Below are 12829 nucleotides of genomic sequence, written 5' to 3'. Positions count from 1 at the left end.
AGCCCTGTCTGTCATTTAAACCTGCCTTCTTTCCTTCCAAGATAACGCGGTATGAAGCTGGATGAACACAACAGGCCAAGCAGCATCAGAGAAGCAGGAAAGTTTGATGTTTCAAGTCAACACCTTCCTTCAGAAGAAGGGTCTCGACCCAAAACGTCAAACTGTCCTGCGCCTCTGATGCTGCTTGGCCTGCTATTCATCCAGCTTCATACTGTGTTGTCTCAGATTCTCCAGCATCGGCAGCCCCTAATATCTCTTCCTTCCTTCCAAGTTTAGACCCTGTCTACACTTCGCACTGTTTGGGGAACACATTCAACATAATCAGAGATACCCATCCCCCAACCCCAGTTATATTCTCTTCTCTTCCCTCGGATAGAAGATACAAAAGTTTGAAAACATGTGCCAATAGATTCAGGAACAGCTTCTTTCCCGCCTATACCACGCTTTGAACATACCTGTCATATCTTTGAGTTAATTTTTCTCTTCACCTTCGCTGTAGTTGTAACACTATATTCTGCATAAAGTATTATTTGGATGGTTAGCACACAAAACAGTACTTTTCACTGTGCCTAAGTAGGTGTGACAATAATAAATCAAATCAAATTAACTCAAATCAAATCAAAATAACTTGCTTATGGTGATTCTTCCCAGGAATAGTTAACAGCTTTTCCTTGCTCCTTTCACCTCACAAAGCAACCTATTCTAGACAGTGATAGTGGGAACTGCTAATGCTGGAGTCTGCGATAACAAGGTGTACATCTGGATGAACACAGCAGGCCAGACAGCATCAGAGGAGCAGAAAGGTTCAGATCTGGACTCTTCTGCAAAAATCTGAAGGGTCCAAGACCTGAAACATCAGCTTTCCTGTTCCTCTGATGCTGCCTGGCCTGCTGTGCTCATCCAGCTCTACACCTTGTTATTCCAGACAGTTATTGCTGCTTTTTCCTCTGTGCAACAGATTATCTTTTGTTCATTTGCTGAAACCACACATAGTTATTAAAGTTCTAAAAGTTTACATTATCACAGTTCTTTAAAGTGGTGTGACTAATTTCCTTTTTCTTTGTTTCCCAGCTGGGATCAAGGCACCTTTGAGTGTCCTCCAACTGGCTCCAGCTGAGGTCTTTGAAGGAGAAAAGTTCACCATGAGTTGCCGCACTTCTGCCAGCAGTCAGTGTTTCATCTTCAAGGAAGGCCACAAACAAAATGAGCATTTTCAAATTGCAAAAGGGAAGAGCAACACAACTGTCATGATAGCGAATGTGACTTATTGTGAGGAGGGGAATTACTCATGTTGCTGCCTCATTGATGTCAATGGTAAAAGTGTATACACTGCCCAGAGTGACTGGGTGGAAGTTACTGTGGTAGGTGAGTTTATTATTGGTGAACTCTGTTGTGTGATGTTTAATGTGAAAAATGGCAGAGAAGGGCAGGATTTCTACAGTTAATGGCAGGGAGCATTGTCAAACAGAGAGACCTGGGGGTTCAGGCCATTAGTTCTTTGTAAGTTGCATCATAGATGCACAGGGTGGTGGGGACTGCATTTGGCATACTTACCTTCATCTGTCAGAACACTCAGCCTAGGAGTTGGGATGTCATGTTGCGGTTGTACAGGATATTGATGAGGCTACTTAGAACATAGAACATAGAACAGTACAGCACAGAACAGGCCCTTCAGCCCACAATGTTGTGCCGACCATTGATCCTCATGGATGCACCCTCAAATTTCTGTGACCATATGCATGTCCAGCAGTCTCTTAAATGACCCCAATGACCTTGCTTCCACAACTGCTGCTGGCAACGCATTCCATGCTCTCACAACTCTCTGCGTAAAGAACCTGCCTCTGACATCCCCTCTATACTTTCCACCAACCAGCTTAAAACTATGACCCCTCGTGCTAGCCATTTCTGCCCTGGGAAATAGTCTCTGGCTATCGACTCTATCTATGCCTCTCATTATCTTGTATACCTCAATTAGGTCCCCTCTCCTCCTCCTTTTCTCCAATGAAAAGAGACCGAGCTCAGTCAACCTCTCTTCATAAGATAAGCCCTCCAGTCCAGGCAGCATCCCGGTAAACCTCCTCTGAACCCTCTCCAAAGCATCCACATCTTTCCTATAATAGGGCGCCCAGAACTGGACGCAGTATTCCAAGTGCGGTCTAACCAAAGTTTTATAGAGCTGCAACAAGATCTCACGACTCTTAAACTCAATCCCCCTGTTAATGAAAGCCAAAACACCATATGCTTTCTTAACAACCCTGTCCACTTGGGTGGCCATTTTAAGGGATCTATGTATCTGCACACCAAGATCCCTCTGTTCCTCCACGCTGCCAAGAATCCTATCCTTAATCCTGTACTCAGCTTTCAAATTCGACCTTCCAAAATGCATCACCTCGCATTTATCCAGGTTGAACTCCATCTGCCACCTCTCAGCCCATCTCTGCATCCTGTCAATGTCCCGCTGCAGCCTACAACAGCCCTCTACACTGTCAACGACACCTCCGACCTTTGTGTCGTCTGCAAACTTGCTGACCCATCCTTCAATTCCCTCGTCCAAGTCATTAATAAAAATTACAAACAGTAGAGGCCCAAGGACAGAGCCCTGTGGAACCCCACTCACCACTGACTTCCAGGCAGAATATTTTCCTTCTACTACCACTCGCTGTCTTCTGTTGGCCAGCCAATTCTGTATCCAAGCAGCTAAGTTCCCCTGTATCCCATTCCTCCTGACCTTCTGAATGAGCCTTCCATGGGGAACCTTATCAAATGCCTTACTGAAGTCCATATACACCACATCCACAGCTTGACCCTCATCAACCTTACTAGTCACATCCTCAAAAAACTCGATAAGGTTTGTAAGGCATGACCTACCCCTCACAAAGCCGTGTTGACTGTATTTGATCAAGCCATGCTCTTCCAGATGGTCATAAATCTTATCCCTCAGAATCCTTTCTAACACCTTGCAGACGACAGACGTGAGACTTACCGGTCTATAATTGCCGGGGATTTCCCTATTTCCTTTCTTGAAGAGAGGAATTACATTTGCCTCTCTCCAGTCCTCAGGTACGACTCCAGTGGAGAGCGAGGATGCAAAGATCTTCGCAAGTGGCGAAGCAATTGCATTTCTCGCTTCCCAAAGCAGCCGAGGACAAATCTGATCCGGGCCTGGCGACTTGTCAATCTTAATGTTTGACAAAATTTTCAGTACATCAGCTTCCTCTATCTCTATCCATTCCAGCATGCACACCTGCTCTTCAAAGGTTTCATTCACTACACAGGTCGTTTCTTTCGTAAAGACAGAAGCAAAAAACTCATTTAGGGCTTCCCCTACCTCCTCAGGCTCCACACACAAGTTCCCTATGCTATCCCTGATCGGCCCTACTCTTTCTTTGACCATTCTCTTATTCCTCACGTAAGTGTAAAATGCCTTTGTGTTTTCCCGGATTCCTTCTGCCAAGCCTTTCTCGTGCCCCCTCCTGGCTCTCCTCAGACCATTTTTGAGCTCCTTCCTTGCCTGCATGTAATCCTCTCTAGCTGAACTTGACCCTAGCTTCCTCCACCTTATGTAAGTATTACTTTTGTAATACTGCTTTCAGTTCTGGCCTCCCTGCTATACAAAAGACGTCATTAAATTGGAAAGGATGCAGAAAAGATTTTCAAGGGTGTTACCAGGACTGGAGAGTTTGAATTAAAAAGAGATATTGGATATGCTGGAATTTTTATTCACTGAAACATAGGAGGTTGAGCGGTGATCTTATAGAGGTTTGTATAACCATTAGGGGCATAGATAAAGTGAATAGACAAGGCCTTTTCATCAGGTTGGGCAAGTCCAAAAGTAGGCAGAATAGTTTTAAGGTGAGAGGAGAAAGGTTTAAAAGAGGCTTGAGGCACAACTTTTTCACACAGAGAACTACCAAAGGAGGCAGATATAGTTATAACATTTGAAAGACATTTGGACAGGTACATGAATAGGAAAGGTTTAGACAGATGTGGGCCAAACACAGGGTAATGGGAGAGAACAAAATGTGGAGCTGGATGAACACAACAGGCCAAGCAGCATCTCAGGAGCACAAAAGCTGTACATCCTCTCTGATGAAGGGTCTAGGCCAGAAACGTCAGCTTTTGTGCTCCTGAGATGCTGCTTGGCCTGCTGTGTTCATCCAGCTCCACACTTTGCTATCTTGGATTCTCCAGCATCTGCAGTTCCCATTATCATAGGGAAATGGGATTGTTTAGTTTAGGAAACTTGGGTCAGCATGAATGAGTTGGGCCAAAGGATCTGTTTCTGTACTATATGACCCAATCAGAGGGAGTTTGATTCTACGAATGGGAAGACCTTTCACAATAATATTTAAACAGAACTTGTGACATACAGTATTAAGCTTATCTGGAGTCCAGTGAATGTTTGGACACTGAATGGGATGCGAGCATCGCTGGCTGAGTCAAGTATGTATCGCTCCTGTCTCTAATTGCCTCCTTGAGAAGGTGGTGGTAAGTTGCATTCTTGAACCCACTGCAATCCGTGCACTGTAGGTTGACCCACAGTGCACTTAAGGAGGGAATTCCAGGATTTTGACCCAGCGACACAGCTGATATAGTTCCAAAGAGATAATGGGAACTGCAGATGCTGGAGAATCCAAGACAACAAAATGTGAGGCTGGATGAACACAGCAGGCCAAGCAGCATCTCAGGAGCACAAAAGCTGACGTTTCGGGCCTAGACCCTCTGATGAAGGGTCTAGGCCCGAAACGTCAGCTTTTGTGCTCCTGAGATGCTGCTTGGCCTGCTGTGTTCATCCAGCCTCACATTTTGTTGTCTTGATATAGTTCCAAATTGGGATGGTGAGTGGCTTGGAAGGAAACTTGCAGGGGGTGGTGTTCCCATGTATCTGCTGCTTGTGTCCTTCGAAGTCGAAATGGTCAAACTTCAAGGAATTAAAGTCCAGGTGTTGCAAAAGCAGTGGCCAAGCCTTTAACTCTGATGTTGTGAATTAAAAATTGAGGCCTTTCAATTTCTTATTTCAGACCGTCCAAAACCAAAACCAACCGATGAAGCTGTGACAAAGCTAAGTAAGTCGACAATCAACTTAGTTCTGACATTTTATTGTAGTGTTGTAAAAAGCAGCATATTGTTCTTGTAGCTTGAGGGTTGCTGAAGCAAGACTCAACTTTTCCAGGGTTTAACAATTGCACTTATCCAGGCAAACTACTCAAACAATAATTCATTTGGTTTGCACATGTGTCTACAGCTTCTGAAAGTATAATAATCAATTATGACTGGCCAACTATAGCGAGATAGATGATGCAGATGATTGCAATTCTTATAAAGCGAGTATCACTGAACTGGGGCTGAGACTAGTGCGGCGGTGGTGTCCCTATCCCTGGGCCAGGAGATTTTAGTTCAGGCCCCATCTGCTGCAGAGCTGTGTAATATCATGTCTGAGCAGGTTGATCTGAAAAATAGGCTAATTTTTTTAAAAATCACAATACAAGACCTTCTTGTATGTGAACAGGGCTGTTACGCCAAAGGAGACCATTATTTCATCCTCTTCTATTTTGGTGTCTTTGATGGTGTTCAGGAATTCTTGGGTGGAGCGGATGGAATGGCGTGAGCCTTCTACTAGGTGCTTTAGTCTTTGGCGTAGTTCCTTGGCTAATCTGTATGTTGGTGTTCCAAGTAGCGAGACTATGAGTCTGAGGGGCAGCATCCCTGCCCCTGGACCAGGAGGCCTGGGTTGAAGTCCCAACTGCTCCAGAGGCTTGTCGTAACATCTACGAGCAGGTTGATTAGAAAAATAGGTTAAATTTTAAAAAGTGTTGCTGTACTGGGTCCCTCTTGTGGTGCAATAGTAGTGTCCCCAAGCTCTAAGCCAGGAGATCTAGGTTCAAGTTCCATCTGCTCCAGATATCTGTCATAACATAACTGAACAGACTGCTAATAATTTTGATGATTATACCTGGTAGGGGCTCTTGTGGCACAGTGGTCATTGTCCCTACCTCTTGGCCAGGAAATCAATGTTCAGGTCCTGGTCTCAGTATATTAATGTCTCTGATGCAGGTTAATGAGAAAATGTTTCAAAACCATGTAATTACAGAAAACTGTTGATTATTTTTCTCAGATTCCAGCCTTATATTGACAATAGCATTGGCTTCAACAACGTTCATAGTACTTAATCTGATTTGCGCCTTTTTGGCAGCCTGTCTGTCCATGAAAAGTAAGTAGAGAACAGTTTTAATATTTAAAATCATACTTTTTTGATTTGATCTGTTGTTGTCGCATGTACCAAGATTGAAAAGTGTTAGCGAGCTTTGAGAAGATTTGTAGCTCAGGTTGAGGTTCTGGATGTGAGTTTGCTCGCTGAGCTGGAAGGTTAGTTTTCAGACATTTCGTCACCATTCTAGGTAACATCATAAGTGAGCCTCCGATGAAGCGCTGGTGTTATGTCCCGCTTTCTATTTATCTGTTTAGGTTTGTGATTTGGAATCACAGCCTTACTCAAAAAACTTCAAAAATCTGGAGAATTAAACAAGAGAGACTTCCAAAAAATGAAACCAGATGGATCCAACACACCACACTTCTACGGACTACCAAAAATTCACAAACCAGGAGCCCCTCTCAGACCCATAGTGTCGCTACCTGGAACACCAACATACGGATTAGCCAAGGAACTACACCAAAGACTAAAACACCTAGTAGAAGGCTCACGCCAGTCCATCCGCTCCACCCAAGAATTCCTGAACACCATCAAAGACACCAAAATAGAAGAGGATGAAATAATGGTCTCCTTTGACATAACAGCCCTGTTCACATCCATCAACATCAACCTGGCCAAAGAAACACGACACTATTAGAAGAACCAAAGACACATACACCAGACACCACCAACCTCATCAGCAAGGACAACATCATCAAGCTAGTGGACCTATGCCTTACCACACACTTCACTTTCAATAACAAAACCTACAGACAAACCAACGGTACACCCATGGGATCTCCGATATCAGGGTTCTTAGCAGAGGCAGTAATGCAGAGACTCAAACAAACAGCTCTGCCAACCATCCAACCCAAACTTTGGTTCCGCTACGTGGATGACACCTTTGTCATTACTAAACAAAACAAATTAGAGGAAACTTTCAAGACCATCAATAATACCCTTTACTGGCATAACATTCACAAAAGAGGAGGAAAACAACAACAACAACAACAGTAGAGCGAACAGCCAATGGGGAACTTCAAACCAGCGTCTACAGGAAAACAACACAGACAGACCAAATACTGAACTACAGGAGCAACCATCCCAACACCCACAAACGAAGCTGCATTAGAACATTATTCCAATGAGCCACCACACACTGCAGCACAGAGGAACTACGCAGAGCAGAGGAAAATCACCTATACAGCGTATTCAAAAGGAACGGGTACCCAATGAACACAGTCCGCCGATTTCTCAACAACAAACCCAAACAAATGGACAAAAATGGGCTCAGAAACCATAACCACTCTCCCCTACATCAAAGACATTTCCGAAATGACTGCCAGACTACTCGGACCTCTTGGCATCAGGGTAGCCCACAAACCCACCAACACACTAAAACAGCAGCTAATGAACTTAAAAGACCCTGTACAGACAACAAGCAAAATGAACGTCATCTACAAAATACGTTGCAAGAACTGTGACAAACACTACATTGGACAAACTGGCAGAAAGCTAGCCACCAGGATACATGAACATCAACTAGCCACAAAACGACATGACCCACTATCACTCGTATCCTTACATGCAGATGACGAAGGACACCACTTTGATTGGGACAACACATCCATCCTAGGACAAGCCAAACAGACACATGCACGAGAATTCCTAGAAGCATGGCATTCCAACCGGAACTCCATCAACAAACACATTGATTTGGAGCCAAACTACCATCCTCTGAGAAATGACATCACCAACCCAAGGAAACCTAACCAGATAAATAGAAAGCGGGACATAACACCAGCGCTTCATCGGAGGCTCATTGATGATGTTACCTAGAATGGTGACGAAAATGTCTGAAAACTAACCTTCCAGCTCAGCGAACTAACTCACATCCAGATCTACTGTTTCTATAACCCCAGTAATGAGGAATTGTCTTGTCTTTAGCTTTTAAAGGTTGGGACTCTACTCACTGGAGTTTAGTAGAATGAGAAGTGATCTTATTGAAACATTTCAGGACCTGACAGGGTCATTGCTGAGAAGATGTTTCCCCCTCATGAGAGAGTCTAGAACCAGTAGGCACAGTCTCAGAATAAAGTATTGTCAATTGAAAACTGGATGAGGAGGAATTTCTTCTCTCAAAGGGTTGCAAGTCTTAGAACTCCTTGCCACAGAGGGGGGCAAAGTACTTGTGTATATTTAAAGGCTGAGCAGCTTGATCAGTTGGAGAGTCGAAGGAAAGGGCAAGAAAATGAACATAAGGAAAGTGGGAACAGGCTCAAGGAGCCTGATGGTCTACTCCTGTTCCAATGTTCTATTGTCTTATTATAGCCTGAACAGATGCATTAGTAAGTTGCATGAGGGCTCATAACATTGGTAGGAATTGTCCATAAATACATGCACAATGGGAACATTAGTCACAAAGAGCTTCAACACTGCCTTTAAACGTGGGTGCTCTGATGTTTTGCTTGCTCTGGGTGAGAGACCTTACCTTGTATTCTTGTCCGCAAAGCTATGAACATGACCATTCCACAAAATTTTAGCTTCCTAACTCAAGTAGATTCCAGATGCATATTGGAGCTAACTGAGACATTTTGGAGATATTAACAGAACAGAGGTGTGAAAATTGTTTCCTTACGCAGGCTATACATGTCAATAGAGACATACTCTGTTAAAATCTTGCACAAACTAATTCAAAATTCACCTCCAAATTGGGTTTAATATTATTTCGTCACTGTGGGAAGAATATCTACAACATCATTGAACTGCCTTTTAGTCAACAGTGCCTGCCTATTTATCAGAGATCGTAACAGCAAAGACAAGGAGATTTTCTGAAATTGAGTGACTTTCAATGTAAATTAATCGCAGGAAAAATAGTAAATGATTCTGAGAGCGCGCGAGAAATTCAGCAAGTTTGACAACATCTGTGGGGAGAAACAGAGCTCACATTTCGAGTCTGGTATGATGTTTCTATGGAACTCACTGCAGAAGAGTCAAACTGGACTCGAAATTTTAAGATAACAAGGTGCAGAGCTGGATGAACACAGCAGGCCAAGCAGGATCAGAGGTGCAGGAAAGCTAATGTTTTGGGCTGAGACCCTTCTTCAGAAACGTGGGAGGGAAAGGGGCTTCTGAAATAAATAGGGAGAGAGGGGGAGGTGGATAGAAGAGGGATAGAGGAGAGTCCCCTCTCTCCCTATTTATTTCAGAACTCTCTTCCCCTCCCTCATTTCTGAAGAAGGGTCTAGGCCGAAACGTGAGCTTTCCTGCTCCTCCGATGCTGCTTGGCCAGCTGTGTTCATCCAGTTCTGCACCTTGTTATCTCAGATTCTTCAGCATCTGCAGTTCCTATTATCTCGAAATTTTGACTTTGTTTCTCTTGCTCTCTCATGTTCTCTCTCTCTCTCTCTCTCTCTCTCTCTCTGTCTCTCTGTCCAACCCACTGTCCCCACACAAGCCCAAGCACATTCTGTGTGTTCATTTCAGATCTTCATAATCTGTACAGTTTCTGTTTTCCGATAATTGTACACTTTTCTGTTTCAGAAGCTGCAGTGTGCCACCTACCTCACCATGGAGAGATGGTGAGTATTGAGCCTTTTAATTTGAATTCAGCTCTTTAATGTGCTGCACTTCTATCCTGTTAAATTGTGAAAGTATAGATAGAGTGGTAAAGAAGATGTTTAACAAGCTTGCTTTCATCGGTCAGACTATTCAATACAAGAGTTGGGATGTCATATTACAGCTGTGCAAGACATTGGAGAGGCCGCCTTTGGAATACTACTTACAATTCTGGTTGCTTTTCCTAAAGGAAGAATGGTGTTAAACTGGAAAGGATATTACCAAGACAGGAGCTGGATAGGCTTGGACTTTATTTCCCTAGAGTGAGGAGGCTGAGTGGTGACTTTATAGAGGTTTATAAAGTCATGAGGGGCATAGAAAAGGTGAACGGGCAAGGTCTTTTCCCCAGGTAGGTCCAAAACTAGAGTGTTTTGCTTTAAGATGAGAAGAAAGATTTAAAAGGGATGTGAGAGGCAACTTTTTCACACAGAGGATGGCACATATATGAAATGAGTTGCCAGAAGAAGTGGTAGAGACAGGTACAATAAGATATTTAAAAGATGAATGGACAGATACATGGATAGGAAATATTTAGAGGGATATTAGCCCAATGCAGGCAAATGAGACTGCTCAAGTTTAGGCATAGAGGAGTTTGATTGAAGGCTCTGTTTCTGTGCTAAATGACCCTATGATATTCAACATCAGACTATCACACTAATCTATCAACATATGATATTGTACTAATTAAGTCCACAGCAAGCATTTGTATTCATGACAAATAATTTAACCCGAACAAAGCCACAGCGAAAACCGGAATTGAGCCTTGATTTAGATAAAACAGTGTGGAGCTGGAGGAATGCAGCAGGCCTGGCAGCATTAAAGGAACAGGAAAGCTGACATTTCGGATCGGGACCTTTTAGGGGTCCCGACGTGAAACGTTAGCTTTCCTGTTCCTCTGATGCTGCCTGGCCTGTTATGTTCCTCCAGCTCCACACTGTGTTATCTCAGACTCCAGCTTTGGCAGTTCTGACTACCTCTGATTAAGCCTTGATTTGATTTGATTTATTTGTGCATAGTACAGGCAGATCATAGCAAACAAGGACATACAGATCAGAGGGTGCTTGGACAGATTGAGACATACATAGTTGCACTGTACAGGCGATGCAAAATGCAAGCTGTGTATTCACTGGAGGGTGGTAGGGAGTGGAATCTCATAGAAACCTACAAGATTAGACAGGGTAAACATAGGAAGGACGTTGCTGATGACTCAGCTGGGGAAGTCTAGAGCCAGTGGGTCACAGACTGAAGGAGACGGTTTAAGACTGAAATGGGGAGAAATGTCTTCAACCAGAGAGTGGGATTCTCTGCCACAGAAAGTGGTTGGGGCCAGACCACTGAATGTTGTTCAAGACAGAATTGGATAGAGATCTTAGGGGCTAAAGAGAGAGAAAGGTTACTGAGTTGGACGATCAGTCTTGATCCCATTGAATTGGTGGAGCAGGCCTGTGGGCCGAATGGCCTGTTCCCGTTCTGTTTTGTGTGTGCCCATGTGGCGATTTTGTGGAATTCTGGGGCCTAAGTGAAACATTTCCAGAGAATTGGAATAAGGGCATGGCCAGTCGTCACTGCTAATCGTGAAACATTGATGATGTATAGCAGTCTTGCATGTTGCAATGTTTGACCAAATGACAACAAAGTCTTGTTTGATCCCTTTCAGGAGCTACAGGACTATAATCAATGAATGATGTCAATGGTTTTGAAGAGAAGGATGGATAATATTTGACAACCTACAGGTGACTTGCTGAAACTAGAGTGGAGAAAAGGGGGTTTCAAAACTATACATACCCAGAGAATGAAGCTAATAAAGGCAATTCCTTAGAGTTGTGAATGCAGCCCAGTCCATCACTCAAACCAGTGTTGACTCTATCTATACTTCCTGCTGCCTCGGGAAAGCAGCCAACATAATTGAAGGCCCCTCTCACCTCGGCTACACTTCCATCCATCAGGCAAAAGGTACAGAAGTTTGAAAACACAAACTAACAGATTCAAGGACAACTTCTTCCCCACTGTTATCAGACTTGTGAAAGGGCCTCTTGTTATTAGAGTTGATCTTTCTCTGCGCCTTCCCCGTCACTCTGAACCTATATTCTGTGTTCTGTTCTGTTAGCCCAATGTACCTATGTAAAGCATGATCTGCCTGGTTAGCATGCAAAACAATGCTTTTCACTGTATCTCAGTACATCAAACAATAATAAATCAAATCAAGTCAAATCAATCTCATAAAGAGCAAACATGAAGGGAAGCAGGCTCGGAATGCAGAGGGCTGTATAAAAATTGAAAATTTGCCTCCAAGACTTTGTACAGTTTTCTTTCCCATTAGGCTGCCCTGAAGTTTGAGTTTGTTTTGCTTTTGAAATGAATCAATTTGGCAAAATGTTTGATTGCTTCCTCCTTCCCTTGTTTTCTCATTTTATTTTTGTATCTTTCCCTGCCACCTTTCACTAATTTACATCCCATGTTAAAGGCTACCAGTTTGCAAAAGTTTATTGGTCCGAACCAAATGATTGGTGTTTTTATGAGGAATGAACAGTTCACATTTTCACATAGCCTTGTTTCTCTCGTCTGGTCTCTGCAATTTGTATCCCTCACACAATAAAGGCTCATCGCGGCATTTTGTATGATTTACAACTTCCCCTGAACGCTGGCCATCTTATCTGAGACTTCCAACTGCATTTAAAGTCGTTGAGAAGATTCTCATGGCAGCAGCAATGAAACAGTTCTTTGGGCAACAAGATATTGTTTCCTTTCAGTGTGAGAGTTTTATTCTCATAAGGAAAATCCTGCTAGCAGAAAGCATCTGCTTATTTTAACTGGAGATAGCTGCATAGTTCCCAAACTCAATAAAGTGGCAGAAACCTGCAACTAGAATAGACTAAATTGAAATTGCTATCTTTTTCAGGACATTATTGATTTTACTTTATTTGAACTGTACATAACCCGCTCAATAAAAGCAGGAAACATTTAAAATAAAAGTAGCTAAATAACAAAGCATGGATAGCTTATAGATAGGGAGGGAGGAAC

General features: G+C 43.2%; 1 protein-coding gene across 1 annotated transcript in view; it reads left to right on the top strand.

Annotated features, from left to right (window-relative positions):
* The window catches only part of LOC125448531 (immunoglobulin superfamily member 1-like), a 31751-nt gene extending 19382 nt beyond the window's left edge, over positions 1-12369 (top strand). Inside the window, exons 6-10 of the mRNA XM_048523884.1 lie at positions 1072-1365; positions 5022-5066; positions 6116-6211; positions 9734-9771; positions 11466-12369. Of these exons, the coding sequence (XP_048379841.1) occupies positions 1072-1365; positions 5022-5066; positions 6116-6211; positions 9734-9771; positions 11466-11489 (497 nt within the window). The 3' untranslated portion in view covers positions 11490-12369. The remainder of the gene's footprint in view (positions 1-1071; positions 1366-5021; positions 5067-6115; positions 6212-9733; positions 9772-11465) is intronic.
* Positions 12370-12829: the final 460 nt, after the last annotated feature.

This window comes from Stegostoma tigrinum, chromosome 41 (genome assembly GCF_030684315.1).
Source record: "Stegostoma tigrinum isolate sSteTig4 chromosome 41, sSteTig4.hap1, whole genome shotgun sequence".
Taxonomy (NCBI): Eukaryota; Metazoa; Chordata; class Chondrichthyes; order Orectolobiformes; family Stegostomatidae; genus Stegostoma; species Stegostoma tigrinum.
The sequence above is the reverse complement of the archived record's forward strand: the minus strand, read 5'-3'. Positions and strand labels throughout refer to the sequence as shown.